The 20,913-nt window shown below is 42.6% G+C and overlaps 2 protein-coding genes across 3 annotated transcripts in view; one reads left to right on the top strand and one right to left on the bottom strand.

Moving 5' to 3' along the window:
• The window catches only part of NIPAL2 (NIPA like domain containing 2), a 434,384-nt gene that overhangs the window by 23,106 nt on the left and 390,365 nt on the right, over window positions 1–20,913 (top strand). For both annotated transcript variants that reach the window (XR_007772654.1, XM_050941138.1), the window contains exons 3-5: window positions 1,720–1,891; window positions 12,075–12,134; window positions 18,634–18,755. Coding sequence is in view for 1 of the 2 variants with exons in the window: in XM_050941138.1 (XP_050797095.1) it covers window positions 1,720–1,891; window positions 12,075–12,134; window positions 18,634–18,755 (354 nt within the window). In the remaining variant the exon portion in view is untranslated. The remainder of the gene's footprint in view (window positions 1–1,719; window positions 1,892–12,074; window positions 12,135–18,633; window positions 18,756–20,913) is intronic.
• Window positions 1–20,913, bottom strand: part of ERICH5 (glutamate rich 5) — an 801,722-nt gene that overhangs the window by 620,278 nt on the left and 160,531 nt on the right. The gene's annotated exons all lie outside the window — the stretch shown is intronic.

The raw sequence follows: 20,913 nt of genomic DNA, 5'->3' as shown, positions 1-20,913 counted from the left end.
GATTCTGAAATGCCACTCCGGTGCCTCATGAGAGTTGTAGTTCTGTTGCCTTATTCTCCCATTACGCTTCATGGTCAGGCTCCCTTGCTGGACGTCATTCTGAAGGGTGCACTACAGCCGTGCAACTGCCATGGTGCACCACCTCCCATCATCAAGAGGCAAGACCATGATGCATCATGGGAGATCTCGTTTGACCAGAGAGCCCAGCCTGTAGAGGAGAATGGGACACCTGAACTACAACTTCCATTAGGCACTGCATCAGCATTTCCAAATCAAAATGTTTTGGTTTTAGAATTTTTTGCTAAAAAACTGAAATTTTTCCACAAGGAAAAGGGCATTTTCCCAACTAGTTCTAGGTAGAGCAGTAACACCAGCCCTCTCGGTTACTGCCTCTTACACTGTGCAGAAGGGCTGGTGAGAAATTTGGTTCTGTATGTGAGACCATATAGATTATTATTTATGTATGTATTTGTAGTAACATAGTACCTAGGAGCCTTCGTCATAGACCAGGACCCCATTGTGCTAGATGATGTACAAACACAAAACAAAAAAATGGTTCCGCTCCAACATGTTTATAATCTAAGTATAAGACAAGAGAGAACAGATGGATACAGACAGATGGGAGAAACGGAGACAATATTAGGCAGCATGATAGGCAGGGTATCATGAACTAGCAAGACTAGCATAGTGAAAATTGCATATCCATCCAATAATTATACATTCTTGACTACCATCTACTCACTCCTTTTAGTGATTTCAGTGCAGCTGGAACTCTGTTTTAGAAGACCCAAATGACCAAGGTCATCAAAACATCCGATCACGGCACAATTCTAGCTGTAAAACTAAATAGAAAACAGTCAGCATGCAAGTAAATAGTGCTTCTTCCCTGTAAAAAAGGTGTTGACAAACTGTTATTTGCCTATGTTACTCCTGTTGAAATAAAGAATAGAAACAGTTGCCTACTGTTGAAATAGAAATTAAGACATTTGGAACATAGACCGTGTTGACAAACTTTCTTGCACTGAGAATAAGCCAATCCAGCTTATGATTTACAATGTGCTGTTTTTTTGTTTGTTTGTTCTTTGTATAGCAGGTGATCATGGCTCAAATCCTGCTTGCTTTACTAATGTGTGTAATCCTACTAAAGTCATGCATGAGTTAGGCAAGCAGAAATAGGCCTCTGTCTTGTGTGAAAGGAACGCCAGTTCCTCCTGATACTAGCCATGCTTAGCTGCACACAGTTTTATTCTTAAACTGTCTTTGAAGCCAAAGGAACACATTCCTTTATGGCCAACTTCACCTGGTTTGTAGCTTCAACTTCATACATTTGCATTGCCAGTTAGGCTCCCCTGGGAATTTTTTTTTCTTCCTGGAAAAACCCTTTGAGATAACACCAGAGGCTTGTAGTGCTAGCCACCTAGACTGTATATTAACTTCAGAGTGCCTTGATATTTTTTCGGGTGGATTTATTTAGTGGGGTAGATATTTCATCATTTCAAACCAGGGTATTTGGTTAAGGAAGCATCAAGCCAAAGTAGCACCGTATTAGTACAAAGCACTATGTCTGCAACATCAAACTGAAACTAATTTTAAAAAAAGACAAAAACTTGACATACCTGGAATTTGCACTTGACAGGCCCCCTAATTACTCAAATTTCATTCTATGTATTAACACAGTGAAAGCTTCTTTTTCATCTATTCCTAATAATTAATTTCCAGAAATATGCTCATCTCCGACTGGCATGCCAAGCAAATCAAAAGCCCTATTACGCAAGCAAGCTGTGGTGGTGTGGAATTATCCTCATGGGGCTTGGAGAGTTGGGGAATGCTGCAGCTTACGGATTTGCTCCAGCCACCCTTATAGCTCCATTAGGATGTGTCTCCGTCATAGGTGAGCTGGTTTTCCATGTTTTATTTATGTAGATATTTTACTAAACAATTGTTAGTGAGAAATATAAGAAAAATACAAGAAGGATTGCAGAGAGAAGAGAGAAATTGTTGGGAAATGGGGCTATTACAGTCTGGAAGTGAATGAATCATAAAATTGAATAGGATGAAATTTTAAAATAAACCGCCTACTCAATGCAAAAGATCCCTTATTAATCTATCCCATAGTTTGGCTTAGTGGTCTAGGATAATTCTGTGTAGAACTGCAGTACATGTTGATAGTGAGTCAATATCCAGTTGTTTGAGGTACTCCACAATGGGGCCTGAGCCAAGGCCCATTGATGTCGACAGAAGTCATTCCTTTGACTTCGGTGAGCTTTGGATTGAGCCTTTTGTGATTAAATACTTTCTCTGACTGTCTTATACAGTTGCCTCTCACTGTGGCATCAGGTGGCTTTCCCTTGCTGTCCCTTGCCCATCGCCATACTCCATGCAGACTGATGCATGGCCTCCACACAGACCCTTTCTGGCATTCCCTTCTCCCTCTGCCCTAAGCTCTACTGTTGGCTCCACAAAAACTACTGTACTAGGAAGCTTAAACAGTGCTGAGTGGCTCTCCTGAGCTCTTGTACCAGAGTGAATGCCATGCTGTGCATTTGCACCAAGTTGTGCTTTTCCTCAGATTAGTGTCTTTGGTTCCTTCTCTCTTTTGGGAAGTTTATTAAGTGCATAAACTGTTTTATCTCCTCTGATAAGAGATCTGTGTGGTTAGAGAGGCCTACAAAATTCCAGAAACCTTCACTTTGTTTTGGGGCACTACTAATGCTGCCATCTTGTGCTTTCACAGGACAAATTAACACACCATTCAAATAATTATTTATGCCATGGGCCTTATTTTATTATTTCTTATTCCATATTTAGAGCCTTATATTAATGCATTTAAGGACCCAATCACTACAGGGCCAAAACCTTTTTATAATTTTAATTATGGTGGTGATATTTCATTTATATTCTGTTTCTTCTTTTCTGGAGAACTTTATTTTTAAATAGTTTTATCTCATCTGTACCAGTGGAAATTACAATAGATAGGCTAGCATAGCACAGAAGCTGTGGAAATAGGAATTCACTGGTGCAGCTGCATCCGTTAATAGTGTTGCTTCACATCCAAAACTGAAGCATCCAGTACAGCTGTATCAGAATCCAGGTACACTGGAATTCATCTTGACACCAGAAACAGCATGTATTTTATGGACTGTCTCTTTCTATCAGTTCTCCTCCTCAACTCAACACTTCTGAAAATGATGCTGCAACCTGGAGTCTTTCTTCAGAAAGGCTGAGTTCTCTTCCCTGCAGACTTCCTGGCAGTAGTGGAAGGATTCATTCATGCACACATGCATGAAGGGGGTGTGTGTGTGTAAGAAGGGAAGGTATAGGCAGCTTATTGTACCCTTTAACTTTTAAAATGTCCCCAAGTTTTGGCATCAAGTCCAACTATACATCAGCACACACAGTCCTTGGAAGGATTTACCCTAGAAGGAAATGAAATATTTACCTGAGGATCAAACAATATGTTGGGCTGACACATACATATGTACTTTGTAGTGGCAATAATTATAACTTCAGCAATTGCAAATCTTGCCAGTTCCAGATGTCTTGGAATACTAAAGAAGCATTGTTCAGATAAAAATCAGTATTAAAAAATTACTCAGCAGCCCATTAGATTTTGAAAAGTATTTTTCTTTTCGTTTTTCATTTCTTCATTCTACTTTGTATTGTATTTACTTTTTGCACTTTATGCAGTTTGGACAACAAAACTAGATCTGGTCAGTTTCACGTTCCTTGTACCTTTCTCTCCACCTACGTTTGCAGGGAAATGTCTTCATTAAACAATCTGTCTCTATTGCTTCTCCTGCTCCTCCTACTCCCAAAAAATCATGGAAAACATTTCCATAAACATTACATTATTCTCACTGCCCTGCCTCCCACTCTCTTTTTAACCAAACCAAAAGTTGGTTTTAAAATATGACTATCCCTCAAACACTTTATATTCCATTCCCTTCTACCCACTCTGAATATCATTTCCTTAAGCAATGTAGAATATTAAACTATATATTGTCCAGCAAACACATTCATCTAGCAATTCTGTACCTTACTCTGCCTGTTTCTCCAGTACTTAGTTTGAGCACAGACAAACTATTTTAGTTAGATAACCTCCCAACAATGTTAAAGAAGGGAAAGTAAACTGCAAATGTCAAGAAAGAAGAAATAAACTATCAGATTCAGTGTGCTGATGAAGTCAACACCTCCAGTAATACTCCCTACCACTAGATGTCTTCTTACTGAAACTACTGCCATGGGAACAGTATTTTGTTAATTTTAGGCCCTCTTTTCGAGCTGTGATGGACTGATCAAGTCAAATATCACCTTCTGCTAATAACTGGGCAAAAGTAACTTATATAGCAGATCTTTTAATAGAAGAAATATTTTTCTCATTAAATTTCAGCTAGTTCAGGGCAAAAGTAACTTATATAGCAGATCTTTTAATAGAAGAAATATTTTTCTCATTAAATTTCAGCTAGTTCAGGGCGGGAGGAGGTCATACCTGAGCTGGCTTCAATTTTACACTGAAATTGAATGTCCTTCTTTCCACAGGTCATAGTTCAGTGTTAAGATTGAGAAATTAAGCACTCAAAAGTAAAACTTCTTAAGTTTATTTGAATAGACAACCTTAACTCTGCCCTCTTCATGCGTATTTTTCAAAATATCATCCCTCTGTCACAAATCTGTCAAATAAGAGAATCTGGAATTTCTTATATTCTTACAGTACTTATAATGGACCTGCTCCTAGGATTGGATATGCTGTGTGTTACCATGCTGTGCTGCTACATATTACAGATTATACATTTAAAGTGATGATATGAACATTTTGTTTTCAATTAATATGAAAACTCTGTGCCTGATCCTATGAGGTGGTGACATTAGTGAGTTTTATAGGGGGCATCCAGCACTGTGAAGATATGGGCCAGAAATTGGCCCTATAATAGTAATTTTTTAAAAAATAGATTCAATCCAAGAAGACAAGATCATGTTTTTGAATGACACAGTGGGAATATTCTTTGAACAATTGCAATGATGTGAGCTCTAACATCTGTTCAGGGTTTTCAGTCATTTGAGCAGACAGCTGTTCTCTTCTCCAAGGAAAGAAAACAGCACATTTTTAATAATGTATTTTAAAAAACAGATCTTAAAATAGCATTTTATGTTTTTAAAAATTAAAAATAGTGTTTATATTTATAACAGGTGATTCTTTTTTCTTCAGGCTTCTGTTTCTGCTTGAATAAGTGGGCGGAAAATAAGGAGAGGGCTGTGATATCGGAGGCCATCTTTTATAAAGTTCTTATCACTTTATGAAAAATTGGTTTTATGCATAATCCGCTAAGGTTGGCATTGCTGAGATGTTTTGCATTTTCATATATCCATTCCCAAATGGCTTTGGGTCAAGAAGTTAGTTCTGCTACTTTAAAGATGGTATAGTTGAAAAGAAGTACTTTACAAAAATGTCTGAGAACTCTCCCGAGAGTGGAACTCTGTCACATGTTCCACCTTCTCTCTCATTCATTATTATGTAACATCCCTGTGATAAAGAGGATCGGTGGTTCTGAGAACTCAGCTAAGAGCAGCCCTGATACAGTCACCATAACGTTTTATTTCAGAAATTTTTAAAAAATCATTTATTCTTCTCATTCTAAAAGAACACATAGCTGGATGTTATGGTTTTCTGTGTAGTCCTCTTTCTTTCTTTCTTTCTTTCTTTTTTTGTAATTCAGCATCTTGAGTTAACTAAGATTTACCATTCTCTGTTGATATCAGCCTCCAATATTTCTGTAACTTTTTTGATGGAAGAAGCAGCTAGGTATGGAAAAGACCTTTTTCTGACATCTTGTCCACCATCTCTTCCTTTCTGTCTGTGCCACTTAGTCATCCTTGACACGCCACATCTTCAGAGTGTAATGGATAGGAAAAAGTCACTTTTTGTAATTCCTTCCTTTCTTTTCTGTTCAGGACAACATTTATATCCATCTTGCATGATGAAAACAGGCTTGATTGGCCAATTAACTGTTAGGCACTTCTTCTAACACTTCTTGGGCAGAATGGCACTGACGCTAAGAAATTATATGTAGCGTCATGTTTAATGTTGTTGTGTATGCATGCAATCATTGTTTCATTTTCTTCCTTTTGTGGTATGTCTTGACACAGGGATAGATCCAGGGCTTTATCTAATCTGTCTAGCCAAGTGCTCATAAGAGCATCCATCACCACAGTATCTAAGTATCCCTCATCAAAATGAACCATAATAGGTCAATAGTCTAATTTTTCTCCCTGCTCCTAGTTATTCCCTAGCTCCATTCCTGGAGTGGCATATTTTAGGGACATAGGCTGATGCGGTGGAGGTTAAAGAATGACTCTGTAGCCATTCTATGACCTGGGGAGAAAAATTCCTTTCCTATAGGCCTCCAGGAGAGATACCCTTTGCAGTATCTAAAGTCTGTGCTGGATGAAAAGATTTAGGACTTATTCAAGAGGTTTAATGAGACCAGAAGTAATGTTTTCTCCATTAAAAAAACAAAAAACAGTGAAGAAAGTTGGTCCTTCTGCAGTGTTTTGAAACTTAAACACTGTAGCACTAAGAACCTGAAAACAGATCCTCAACTGGTGTAAATTATCATAGCTCCACTGACTTCAATGGGACTATGACAATTTACATTAGCTGAGGTTCTGCCTCTTGAAAATGAAATCAACAGAAGGGCTTAAATAATGCCAGGTAAACATTCTTTCACATTTCATCTAAATTATTGTTACTGATGTTGCAAAACTTACAGTTTTAAGTTATTCCCCTTTAAATAATGGATGTGGTCTTGTGCTTGCTCTAGCCAGGCTTAATAATCAGAGAGTGTGAGTCAGAACTTCAATTCTGGGTCACACATTGCCAGAAGGATATTGACAAGTGGGAGAGATTTCACAGCAGGGCATCAAAAACTGTGTGGAGGTGTGTGTGATCTATTTAAAAAAATAAGTAAATGAGCTAGTCTAAGATATGAAAAAGGGATCTGGAAAGACAATTTACAAATATTCAGAAGTTATAAACATATAGAAGAGAGAAATTAAGGGTAATATATGGGCCTATAAATAGGAGTAATAGAATGACATTTAGAAAGGGATAAGTTTAATAAATGGGAAACAGCTTAACAATGAAATATTACACTGTGGAATAGTCTCTAAGGGGAAATGTGGTGGAAATCTCATCACTTGGATCTTTTAAGGTTAAATTGGTCAAAACACTAGAAAAAGTACTGTAGGGATCAATCTTGCATTGATAAAGGGATGGATTGAATATTCTAATATGTGATTTTTGTCGCCAACTTCTGTGATTCCGTATTTATTCCTTTTTAAAAGAAAAACAAAAATAAACCTAATTATACACGCCATATCTGTGAGACAACAGTTGTTTTTCAATCACTGCTCGGACTATTAATTGTTTATTAGTGATATACATCAAATTTAAAATTATTCTCGATTTCTTCTTGTGCCACAGAAAGCGTATAATTGAGGATAACCAGACACAGAAAAATCCTGGGAAAAATCAGCAATGGTCTAAACTAATGAATGTAGCACTCTACATTTTTCCCTGGTTAAATGTATAATTGTACATCATGCAGAATAAAGAGTCTTCCAAACATTTCTTTCAGGAAACTGGAATTTGTATGCTGTAGCACTACACTGTTAATGAATACAAAACAGCCTATATTATGTTGATGCATGAGAAGACAAGGTTATTTCAACAGAACAACTAAGCCCCTAAATTAAGATTTTTTTTCCCCTTTTGTATGCAGTAGTTTTTGCTTAGCATAACTGTGATACTGCAGCAAATCATAAGCTGTGCAGTGCAATGGTAACTCTGTTTTTGAAGACTGAGTCTTGAGTTTTTCAAGCCTTTAGAAAGGGCCCATATTTTCCATGGGGCCTATCTTCTCTGTTTTGTATGTAGCTCCTACTAATGTCTAACCCAGGGTAGAAAGGAGCTCAAAGAATTCTTTAGATTTTTTTTTTTAAATCAATGAGATCCTGCTTTGTCCAGGCTAAATTTTACTAGGTGCTAAGCATTAGGGCAAAGTCTTCAAAAGTGCCTAACAGGACATCTATAGGTACTGCAGTCAGGAGGTATGATTGCAGTATGTGTTGATGTACCCAAGCTAGCTTTGATCTAGCTAGACCAAAACTAGCTTAAATAACAATAGCTGTGTGACGTCGTGGCAGCAAGGATGGCAACTGTTTAAGTAGGTACTCAGGGTTTTGGGCAGGCATGGCTAGCCTGTGCAGCCACCATACTGCCGCAGCTTCATTGCTATTTTTATTTGAGTTAGCTAGATCAAAACGAGCCCAGGTACGTCTGGATATACTGCAGTCAAACCTCCTGACTGCAGTGTAGACATACCCTCAGTGGAATTCTCACAATCCCATGACCCCAGGAGTCGTGGCTTTAAGAAAAAGACCAAAATTTATAAAACTCATGATAAAATTGCAAGAACTGGCAACGCTCCAGCTGAGTAGTCCCACTGATGTCAATAGGAACAGTCATGTGCATAAAGTTACTCATGTGTGTTTGAAGAATCAGGGCCTAAAATTTAGTATTCTCCCCTAGTGTTGGAGACCCTCTGTTCCCCATTCACTTTCATGGGAATTGAGGGCATTTGGCATCTTCTAAGAGGTACTCAGTACCTTGCAGGGGTAGGTCACAAATCTTTTTGGTCTTTCATTTAACATATTCATTAACTTGTAAGATAAGATCACAGGCTCAAAAAACCCCTTCTATTACGGAAGCATCAGTTCATTAGCAATGGTTCTTTGTTGTTATAGCAACTGTCTAGGTAGATGTCCTGATAAGAAATTTGAAAGGGCTGTGATTGCATGATTGCAGGGAGAGAAAGAGAGCAGTAATTCAGTTTCTGGGGGTGGAGAGTGGGGGCTCTCCCCCACCCCCCACCCCTTTGTTGGTTGGCTCTGGTTTTACAAGGTGTTGCTTGGATACCAATGTGTTTTTGCTCAGCAAAGCTGTCATCTTAATGTTGTGCAAAGGAAGTATAATCAGCCAAGTAGGTACATCTTCGAGATGCACTTTCAGAAATAGTTTCTTTTATTATTATTAATGCTTTAGCTAGACCTCCATAACTCTTCATATCATTTACATCTAAGCTGTTTAGAAAAATGTTGTGTTTCTGTTAGGAGACTTTCTGCAGTATGGATGAGTGCAGAAGTGCTATTGAATGCTGATGTCTGTCTATCTCCTGATGTTCATGGAGACCTCACACTGATTTTTTTTTTTTTTAAACGTTTTGCAGCTCAAGAAATCATTTGTACCCTCCTTGTCATGCATGTCAATATCTCCCATGCAGCAGGTCACGGGCTGGATATTTTTTTCCTTGTCTTCTGCATTTGATCATATGCAGACATTACATTTTACAACCATTAGGACAAGCACTATAGCAGAAACAATGGCAATACTTTGCATTTCTTTAGCAAAAGATTGTGCAATATTTTGCAAATGCTCAAAATATGCTTGGCAGCTAGGCACAGGTGATTTGTTTTGTCATCCATGAAATGGAGATACTGAGGACTGGGAGGAGGCATGGGGGAAGAGGAATAAAATGAGAGAGTTGACCAGGGAAAGGATTTGGGTCTCCGAAAAAAGGTTGTGGCTTGCACTGAGTTGTGACTAACTCCTCCCAATACTCCTGACTTTGCCTTCCTCTCAGAAGCCTTAAGGTCCTCCCTGCTACTCATCACTAGGCCCTTTAGACATAGGTGCTGACTCTGTGGGTGCTGCGGGGCTGGAGCACCCACAGAGAAAAAATGGTGGCTGCTAAGCACCCACCAGCAACCCCCCATCAGGTCCTCCCCAAACCCTGAGTGCCTCCCACTCACCAGGGGCCCTGCAGCACAGTGCTTCCGGCATGCTCAGGGGAGGGGGCAGAGCTGGGGTGGGGGCCTTGGGGGAAGGGGTGGAGTGCAGGCAGGACCTGGGTACGCAGCTGGGGGTCAAGCACTCCTCAGCAAGTTGAAAAGTTGGTGCCTGTGCCCTTAGAAGACCTTTAAAAAGTGCCTCATATGAAGGTGTGTTACATGTTGTTTATTTTCAATTTTCAGCAAATCACAACCAGTCTCCTAGTCAGTAGTGCAAATTAGAAAGTTTGTCCTGTAATTTTCATGTATATAATGGCTTTCATCCACAGATTTCAAGGTACTTCTGCAAATATTGTATACTTTAAGGAAGTATTTTCATACCACTATACAGATGAATAAAAAGAGGCCCAGAGAAATATTCAGAGTTATGCATTGCCGTGAAGTGCGCACGGCTGGGCATAGAACCTAAGAACTGGTCGTCTACTCCTGGGGGAATTCTGCGCCACTACGCGTGTGCAGAATTCATGTGCCCTGCAGATTTCTTTGCTTCTCTGAAGAAAAATGACTTTCTGACAGGGAATCAAAGAGAAGCTGCAAGAGCAGTCACACACCACTCCCTAGCAGCGCAGGTACGTCATTTCAGGCTCCTGGAGCAGCTGGCAGAAAGGTAAATCACCACAGTACTGGAGATACTCCAGCCAGTTGCTCCTACTCTGAGCCAGGATCAGCTGCTTGTCCCGGCTGGACTGGAGGCAGGGGAGGATGGGACTTCCTCTTCCCCTACAAGGAGGGGCTGGAGCTGTGTCAGATCCACCCCCAGAAACCTCCCCCAGCTGCTGTATCCTCCTCTACTTCCTGACCCCATCACTCCTCAGCAGTGTGGGGAGCTGCCCCTCCATCTACCCAACTCCCATGCATCTGGACCTTCCCTACCCAGACACCCCCACCAAGCCTCACCCTGTACGTCTAGAACCCCCCTGACCCTCCATACCCAAACCCCACCCCACTGAACCTCAACCTCTACATCTGGAGCCCCCCTACAACCAGACCCCCTGCCTCCGGTCCCCAATCCCTGAATACAGATCATCCCCCACTGAGTTCCCTGCACTCAAGCCCCCACCCTGATGAGCCCCACCTCCCTGCACCACCCTGAGCCCCCACATCCGGACCCCCAAGCCACTGACCCCCAAATACCTGCATCCAGACCCCCAGCCCACCTAGCCCCACTCCCTCAGCACTCAGACCTCCCTGCTGAGACCCCCCCACACACATCCCTCCACTGAGCCCCAACCACTTTCACCTGGAAGCCCCTGCAGAGTCCCATTGCCCCTGCAATGAGCCTCTGTGCATCCAGATCCCCCTACACCTAGATCCCCCCACTGAGCTGCCTGCACCCAGGTTGTCCCACACAGAATCCTCTCACCCCACACTTGCAGTCCCCCACACTGACCCCTTCCACACTTGGATCCTACCTGGTTGAGCCTGTCTGCCCCACACCTGGTGTGCCTGGTGCACCGGGGCAAGGCCTCAGGGTGTTTCTAGGGCAGGCCCAGGTCTTGTGCAGTTTCAGCGTTGGGTGCAGCCTCACCACTGAGTCCATGTCCTTGGGGTGGGGAATGGGTCAGGCTGCAGGGTGATCTCCCACCTTTGTACAGCCAGTGCCCTGTGCTCCTCACTGCCATGCTGGAGCCTCTGCATTTATTTATTGACAAATAAAACTCGCAGAATTTTAAAATATTGTGTGCAGAATTTTTAATTTTTTGGCGCAGAATCCCCTCAGGAGTAGTCTACATTCAGTTTTGGTGCTGATTTAATTTTTTCTGATGAAGCTATAGTGATTACATAAACAATGTCCACGTTTGGGGGTCGCAATTCTTGAACTGCGTTTGTTTCAAATGGATGCAGTTAAAATGTTACAAAAACTGTGTGTAGACAAGCCCTAAAGATGGAATTCTGCTTTCAGTTACACCAGAGCAAAAATGGAGGCTCTTCCAAAGTCAAGGGAGTTAATCTGAATTTATACCTACAACATACACCATTGGAAGTGAGAGCTCAGTTTGATTCCTGAAGTCCCTGTTCTCAGTCCCTTGATCATACTACCACTGCACTGAGCCTCAGTAACTGCACGACAAAGCATGCTGCAGCCATCACAGCAGTTATTATGTGTTTATGCCTGCCCATCCCATTTTAATACAGTGTTGTATAAATATATATTTTTTTTTCCCCAGGCAGCGCGTTTATATCTGTCTTATTCCTAAAAGAAACCATGAGGGCTGCTGATATGTTAGGTAAGTAAGCAGTTGCGAACACAAGCATGTGTGGTTCCATATGCTTAGCAAACTGGAACTCTCAATCTCAAACACCCCCACTTGCCCCAGCAAATGTTTAAAGGCATATACTTTAAAAATTGGGCCCATGTCACAATGTGAAGGAAAATCTTTAGTTCTGTCAAGCGATTAAAAAAATGAATCGCAATTAATTGCACGATTAAAAAAATTAATTGTGATCAGTCATGCTGTTAAACAATAGAATACCATTTATTTAAATATTTTTGGATGTTTTCTACATTTTCAAATATATTGATTTCAATTACAACACAAAATACAAAGTGTACAGTGCTCACTTTTTTTATTAGAAATATTTGCACTGTAAAAAACAAAAGAAATAGTATTTTTCAAGTCACCTAATACAAGTACTGTAGTGCAATCTCTTTATCGTGAAAGTTGAACTTAAAAATGTAGAATTATGTCCAAAAATACCCTGCATTCAAAAACAAAACAATGTAAAACTTTAGAATCTACATATCCAATCAGTCCTACTTCTTGTTCAGCCAATTGCTCAGACAAACAAGTTTGTTCACATTTGCAGAAGATAATGCTGCCCACTTCTTGTTTACAACATCATCTGAAAGTTAGAACAGGCATTTGCATAGCACTGTTGTAGCTGGTGTTGCAAGATATTTACATGCCAGATGCGTTAAAGATTCATATGTCCCTTGATGCTTCAACCACCACTCCAGAGGATATGCGTATATGCTGATGATGAGTTCTGCTCAGTCACGATCCAAAGCAGTGCAGACCAATGCATGTTCATTTTCATCATTGGAGTCAGATGCCACCAGCAGAAGGTTTATTTTCTTTTTTGGTGGTTTGGATTCTGTCGTTTCTACATCAGAGTGTTGCTCTTTTCAGACTTCTGAAAGCTTGCTGAACACACCTCATCCCTCTCAGATTTTGGAAGGCACTTCAAATTCTTAAACCTTAGGTCGAGTGCTGTCGCTATCTGTAGAAATCTCACATTGGTACCTTCTTTGCATTTTGTCAAATTTGCAGCGAAAATGTTCTTAAAACAAACGTGCTGGATCATCATCCGAGACTGCTGTAACATGAAATATATGGCAGAAGGCGGGTAAAGCAGCAGAGGACATACAATTCTCCCCTAAGGAGTTCAGTCACAAATTTAATTAACGCATTATTTTTTTAACAAGCGTCATCAGCATGGAAACATGTCCTCTGGAATGATGGCCGAAGCATGAAGAGGCATATGACTCTTTAGCGCATCTGGCACATAAAAATCTTGCGCGGCCAGCTACAACAGTGCCATTCAAATGCCTGTTGTCACTTTCAGGTGACTTTGTAATTAAGAAGAGGGCAGCATTATCTCCTGTAAATGTAAAAAACTTGTTTCCCTTAGCGAATGGCTGAACAAGAAGTAGGACTGAGTGAACATGTAGGCTCTAAATTTTTACATTGTTTTGTTTTTGGGTGCAGTTATGTAACAAAAAACTACATATGTAAGTTGCATTTTCATGACAAAGAGATTGCACTACAGTACCTGTATGAGGTGAATTGAAAAATACTATTTCTTTTGTTTATCTTTTTTACAGTGCAAACATTTGTAATCAAAGTAATATAAAGTGAGCACTGTACACTTTGTATTTTGTGTTGTAATTGAAGTTGATATATTTGAAAATGTAGAAAAATATCCAAAAATATTTAATATATATCAATTGGTATTCTGTTGTTTAACAGTGCGGTTAATAGTGATTCATTTTTTTGAGTTAATCGTGTGAGTTAACTGCGATTAATCAACAGCCCTAAAAATCTTATTTGCATATGAAAATTAGACAGCAATCCAAAATCCTCCACCCTTAGAGCTATAACTTAGGGTTTACATATGGTAGAGATTACTTACCATACTTAAGATCACTCTTTCATTGCATATTTTTAACTCTGAGATGGTATTTAGTATTTTATGAACATGATGCAAGTTCAGTACAAATGGCTAGGTCAGGCCTGCACAACTCGTAAAGCGGCGAGGGCCATATTACTTCAAAGAAAACAGCTGAGGGCTGAAACTCCCCGGCCCCGCGGAAACAACCCCTTCCCCCCCCCCCCGGCCCAGCGGAAACACTCCGCCCCAGCACCGCCCAGCCCTGCAGAAACAAACCCTCCTTTCCCAGTGCAGCCCCACCAAAACAGCTGTGAGTCAAAAAGGAAGGTTGGGGGTGGGGAGGTGATACTTGATTTTAAATCAACCAGGGGCTGCCAGCTGAAGAGCTGGCTGGGAGCCCTCAGGGTCAAATTAAAGGGCCCAGGGCTCCGGCAGCTGCGGGAACCCGGAGCTTTGTGGGGCTGGGGCAGGGATTTAAAGGGCCCAGAGATCCTGCTGCTGAGGGGAGCCCAAGCCCTTTAAATCCCAGCCCCAGCGCATCCGCTGGAGCCGCCGCCGGGATTCAAAGGGCTCTGGGCTGCCCATGGCGGCGGGGAGCCCTGAGCACTTTAAATCTCAGCCACAGCCGAGAATCTCTGTGGGCAGCTCAGAGCCCTTTGAATCCCGGTCACGGCTGAGATTTAAAGGGCTCTGGGCTCCCCATGGCTGTGGGGAGCCCAGAGCCTTTGAATCCCATCCGCAGCTGGCAGGGCCGGCTTTAGGAAGTGCGGGGCCCAATTCGAACATTTTCGGCGGGGCCCTGGCAGGGATGACTGAAAGAAAAAAAATGTAAAAAAAAAAAGCCTTTCATTTCTTAGCAACCGGTTCCCTATAAAAAGTTCTGCCACAGTATTTATTTTTTGTACCAGTAGGGTTACCATACGTCCGTATTTTCCTCCTGGATGGTGATTTAAGATCCAAAAAGCCTGACATGTCTGGGAAAGTACAGATGTATGTTAACCCTACCTAAAGTTCTTTTTTAAAAAGATGTGTCTGAACTAGAAATGAGCTCCAGCACTCCCTGAGGGTGTGCTAGGGTGCACGTGTGGGTCCCAGCTGCTCTCTGCCCACCGCATTGAAACAGGTGTACAGGGTTACTTCCCTGGGAACTACAGGGCACCAGTGGACATGGGGCTGGCTGGAGGTGTGGGGGAGGTGGCTGGAGGTAGGGTCTGGCTGCAGGCTGGGCAAGGGGTGTGGGGCAGGCTGGAGATGGCGTGTGGGATGGGCTGGCTGGCTTCAGGCAGGGCCACAGGGGGGGGTGTGCAGCATGGGTTGGCAGGGCTGGAGAAAAAGAAGTGCAGGACTGGCTGGCTTCAGACAGGGGGGTGCGGCAGGGGTTGGTTGGAGACAGGGAAGGGGGTGCAGGGCTGACTGAAGACAGGGGTTGGTGCAGGGCTGAAGGCAAGGCAGGGGGTGAGGGGCTGGCTGGAGATGGGCTGGCCGTGGGCAGCGGGTACAGGGCTGGCTGCAGACAGGAACTGGTGCAGGCAGGGCAGGAGGTGCGGCAGGGGTTGGCTGCGGGCAACTGGTGCAGGTACAGGGGGTACAGCCCATCCTGTATGGTGAGTGCCCCCTCCTCCTGCCTCCCCCACCATGGTAGCAGTAGCATCCCTAGGCTCAGGAGCTATTTAAAGGGCCTGGGGCTCCCCTGCTTCCACTGCCCCAGCCCTGTAAATAGCTGCAGGAGCCCTGCGGAAGTGGTGGGGCTCCAGGGGCGATTTAAAGGACCAGGGCAGCAAAGGCATCTGGAGACCCTCCCCCCAACTACCCCAGGGCTCTGGGGGCTATTAAAAGAGCCCGCGGCTCCCCTGCTTCTACTGCCTTGCCCTGTAAATAGTCGAGGGAGCCCTGGGGAAGCGGTGTGGCTTCAGCGACTATTTAAGGACCGGGGCGGCAGAGGCAGCTGGAGTCCAGGCCCTTTAAATAGCCCCCAGAGCTCCCCGCTACCCCAGGGCTCTGGGGGTATTTAAAAGGCCCAGGGCTCCCCTTCTTCTACCACCCCAGGCCTTTAAATAGCCACGGGAACCCTGGGGAAGTGGTGGGGCTCCGGTGGCTATTTAAAGGGCCAGAGCGGTAGAAGAGACGGGAACCTCGGACTTTTTAAATAGCCCCCAGAGTCCCAGAGCCCGACCCCAGGGCTCCAGCAGTGGTGCTCTGGTGGCAATTTAAAGGGCCTGGGAGCCACAGGCCTTTTAAATTGCCCCCTGGGGAAGCTGGACCACCCTGCTACAGCGCACTGGCTTTTGCTGGTACACCGTACAAGGGCTTGGGCATGTGACCCTCTTAGGGACGGGCTGATTCAGGGGAATTGGTTGAACTGGCCTAAAGCTGACCCTGGTGGCTGAGATTTAAAGGGCTCTGAGCTCTCTGCAGCTGCGGGCAGCCCAGAGCCCTTTGAATCCCGGCTGCGGCTGAGATTTAAAGAGCTCTGAGCTCGCGGCTGCCTGCAGCTCAGAGCCTTTTGAATCGCAGCTGCGGCTGGGATTTAAAGGGCTCTGGACTCCCCGCGGCTGCGGGCAGCCCAGAGCCTTTTGAATCGCGGCTGCGGCTGAGATTTAAAGTGCTCTGAGCTCCCTGCCACTACGGGCAGCCCAGAACCTTTTGAATCGTGGCCGCGGCTGAGATTTAAAGAGGCCTGAGCTCCCCGTAACTTCAGGCAGCTCAGAGCCTTTTGAATCCTGGCCGCGACTGAGTTTTAAAGGGCTCTGGGCTCCCCACCGCTGCAGGCAGCGCAGAGCCTTTTGAATCCCGGCCGCGGCTGGGATTTAAATGGCTCTGGGCTCCCCGCCGCTGCGGGCAGCTCAGAGCCTTTTGAATCCCACCGCGGGCCGCGCAGTGAGCTTCTGCGGACCGTATGTTGTGCAGGCCTGGGCTAGGTGATTAGCTGTTCTTTCAAATTAAAGGGTGTTTTTACACTGAAGGTATTACACAAAAATTAAAGCTTCATTTAAAAAATGGAGAACTATTTACTCCTTTATACTAATTTAGTCATTCCAAAAAAGCAGGAGAGAAAATCATGTTATCAAATGTCTTACTATGGAACAAGGTCTTTGTTGCAAAAGCCGTAGGCTTTCTGGCTGCATCAAAGATTTTAGTTGTTTCAAAACTGTCTTGCTCTGCATTCTTCATTTATAACCTTGAAGGAATCGAGCATTTTAACAGAAAGAGGCAAACAGATTTCAGTTTTTGCTTTTTAAACTGTGCCTTCCCGGATGAATTACCCAAGTGAGCAGTGCCACTGATATTTTTGGGGACATGTTACTCATGTGGCATATTGAGCAAGATTTAGTCCATAGTGTGATAATTATAGCACAGCTGTTGTTGTGCACATTTTTGAGAAAGAGGTTCAGTGTTGTTCCAACAACCTATAATATTTACTTAGGTTTTGGATCCTAAGCTGCCAACTCAACTGATACACTGAGACTACATCCCTCAACTGATCATTGCCTTATACATTGCACATTGCTTTAACTAGCATTCAACACTGATTTATTTTATTTCTGTTAGTTTGACTTTACATGAAGGATTTAACAGTGTTGCTGCATTCCATAGGAATGAGCTGTATAATGGGAAATATGGTGATGTTTTTGCAGGCACATAAATTTAGAACAGTTCTGCTTTTCCAAAGAAACCGTGCTGTAGCAGTGCCAGCAATGTCCTGCTGATGTGCTTTGTTTTGTATTCTTAAACCTCATGTTCCATATTGATTTACTGGTTTCCAGGAATGTTTAATGATTACTTAAAACAACTACATTGAATTAGGTAAGATATTAGCTAATCAATGGAGCTTCTGAGCTCAGTAATCAGCCTAGTTACATCTAGATATCCCCAGGAACATCTGGGTTTGTCAGCTGGCTATCCACAGGGCAGAAGTTCCAGACTTTTATTAAAAACACAGTAATACAAGTTTGACCTTGAAAAGGGGCCCCCACAACCAGATAACTGAGTAGCCTCTTGCAAATCAACTCTGCCCTTTTATGAAACAGTTCGTAGATCCGCAAGGATGGTAGGGAGTGGCAAAAGGGCTGGCTTCATGTCAGCTTTACACTTAGCTGTGAAGTTGTCACACATCTGTTGCTCTTAGAGATTCCAGGCCAAATCCTTAGCAGTATAAATCTGTGTAGCTACTTTGACTTCAGAGGAGTTACACTGATTTACACCAGCTGAGAATCTGCCCCTGCCTCAATAAACAGCATGTCCTTTTAGTTGACAGTAATTTGGGACATGGTCATGACTATCAGAAATAAGGGACCTGATTCTCCTTTGTTCTGCATTTGCTGTTAAAGCCAAGCATGTTCTCAAATTCTTTGCTGAACCAGGGTCCTATTTCAGAAAAGTATAAAACTAAGTTCATAATGTCTCTTTACAGTTCTGAAGGAGTTCCCCAGAATTCTTCTGGATTTTATTTAATAACTATACTAGGTAAGACTTCAGATACAGGCAACATGACTAGCTAATTTTATATCTAATTAAGTGGACTTAACTTTGTGCTAGAAACTACTTTCAAAGGGGCTTGAAGGGTAAATTGGACAATAATATACTTTGTAAAAGAATATGTGTTTTTATTTAAAGGTGGAACCCTGACAATTGCAGGAACATATTTGTTGGTGACATTCGCTCCAAATGTAACCCAGGAGTTCACGGCAACTAAAATACAGAATTATTTAATTAGCTGGCAGTTTCTGATCTATGTGGTAAGTTTCTTGTTTATAATTCTCTGTAAGTCAAAATATCTTGATTTTTGCATCACAAGTCACAATGTCAAACAGCTGCTCCTGAAGCAAATTGTTCCCAGTACCATGGCCATAGCCGTGTGCTGCAGATCAGCTCCTCAAGTGCTTTCCTCCTCTCCATCCTGGGGTCCAACAGATCCTGACATTTGTTGAACTTCAGACGAGCAGAGGGTTGATTGAGAAAAGGGTGGGAATTTGCAAAAAGAGGAGAATTTAAATTTTAGTGGCTTGGGAGGGAGTAAATATTGGCACTGGTTGTACATGATTTGAATGTATTTATTCCATATTTTCTGTACATGCATCTAAGAGTATTTATGTATTTACAACTTGAAATAATAGTGGTTTTGAAGATGGGCCCTATTTCTTCTTTGTATAGATGGCTCAGTTGTGCTCCCTGTGTTGCCCAGCCAAGACAAATGGCTCCTTATTCCACTGATCAGCTGAGTGAATGACTCTGCACTGTTGCCAGTAGCTGTTAATCAATGTCTGAATTTGAATTCAAATACCAAAACACCACTTTGATTAGAGCTCCTATATACAACCCTTCAAAATCATCCTTGCTCTTTGATGCATTCTAATTAGCTTCAGGAACAAGACCAGAGTGAGTGGGAAGACTATGTCTCTCTCTCAAAAATGCAGACAAATATCTGTTTCATCTGGATGTAGAAGTTGCAATATGCTCTAAACCCCAGAGGTTTTTTATTCCTCCCCTCCCCTGAGGTTATTAATGTTTTGTCATTTTAAAAAACGACATTTTCAAATAGCTGAAGATTTCAGGATGCTCAGTTCAGAAGTTATAGACTAGCTAGCTTCACCCTGAGGCCTCATTACTCCAGCCAGTTAACCAGCTCACAAAGCACCTACACTGTAGGTGAGATTATTGGTAAACAGTCAGTACAAGATAATACTAAACAGCATTTCTTTCTTCTATTGACTGTGCATTTTCAAAGCTCATGAAAGACGGTGATACATCTCAATGGAAGAGACTAATGGGGTTTCCGTCCATAAATCAAAATATGCATTTTTAGTCATGCAACAGAGTTGATTTCTAGGTGTTGCATGGAGACTGTCACATAACTTGACATTAGTGTCAGTGGGCATTGGTAGCTCCATGCTGTGCACAACATAGAAACCTTGCCACTCAATATTTTAAAAAGGCCTGGCTTTTTAAGAAATGCTTTTAAATAGCTGCCTTGCATTCTTTAAAAGCTTCATGTAAAGATGTTAGAGAAATAAAGTACCCAGTACGCCCCCATTTACTGCAAAGGTTTTAGTGAGCGGCTTGCTTTGCTAAAATTCCAAATGATAGTTCAGTGTCAATGAACTAACACTTCTGCAAAATCAGTGGCTTGTCTGGAATAGGACCTTCTCCCACTTCAGGAGATTAAGGCTTTGCTGGACAGGTGCCTTGCTCTTTCCAGGAGAAATTGTAAAGGATTGGAAGGAATTTCTTACCCTTTCTTTTAAAAATTACTTTAAAAAAGCACCGCATTGATTAACTACTGTCTTACCTAATCCCAATGCAGTGTCTGTGCTCAGTAATCAGCCCACTTACGTCGAGTTACCCCCTTCAGCATCTGTGGGGGATCATCCTCTGACAACTTATCCTTCAAACCTTGTCTCCTTTCACTTGCCCCTTTACCTCCTTCATTGTGTCCAAACCCCGTGACTAGCCAGACCCCACCCCCTTTATTTCCTTCTCTCACTTTTGCCTTGCTGCATTCTTTCCAATTCACATGTCCCCTGATGCCTGAAGCCTCCTCCAGGACCTATTCAACCATGACCCCGTCCAACCATGACCAAACTCTCTCCTTAAAACTCACCTCTTTCACAAGACCTATTATCTCATCTTCTCCCTTACTCCCAAATACCAACTTATACCCCTACAGCTTGGGGTGGGAAAAGGACAAGACAGAAAACAAACAAACAAAGGCAAGTGCTGGATATCAACACTAATTTAATGGTTAGATTTGTTGCCTTCTGTTCCTTGTTTTCATCTACTAAGAGCTTCCTATCACCAGAGAAGGGAGAAGAGTCAAAAGGCTCCTGTAGGGACCTTGCTATGCAAATCTGATCGACCTGGGAAGAATCCAGATGCTGCAGTGATGGGTGTTAATAC

The sequence above is a fragment of the Gopherus flavomarginatus genome, chromosome 2, assembly GCF_025201925.1.
Source record: "Gopherus flavomarginatus isolate rGopFla2 chromosome 2, rGopFla2.mat.asm, whole genome shotgun sequence".
Taxonomy (NCBI): domain Eukaryota; kingdom Metazoa; phylum Chordata; order Testudines; family Testudinidae; genus Gopherus; species Gopherus flavomarginatus.
The sequence above is the reverse complement of the archived record's forward strand: the minus strand, read 5'-3'. Positions and strand labels throughout refer to the sequence as shown.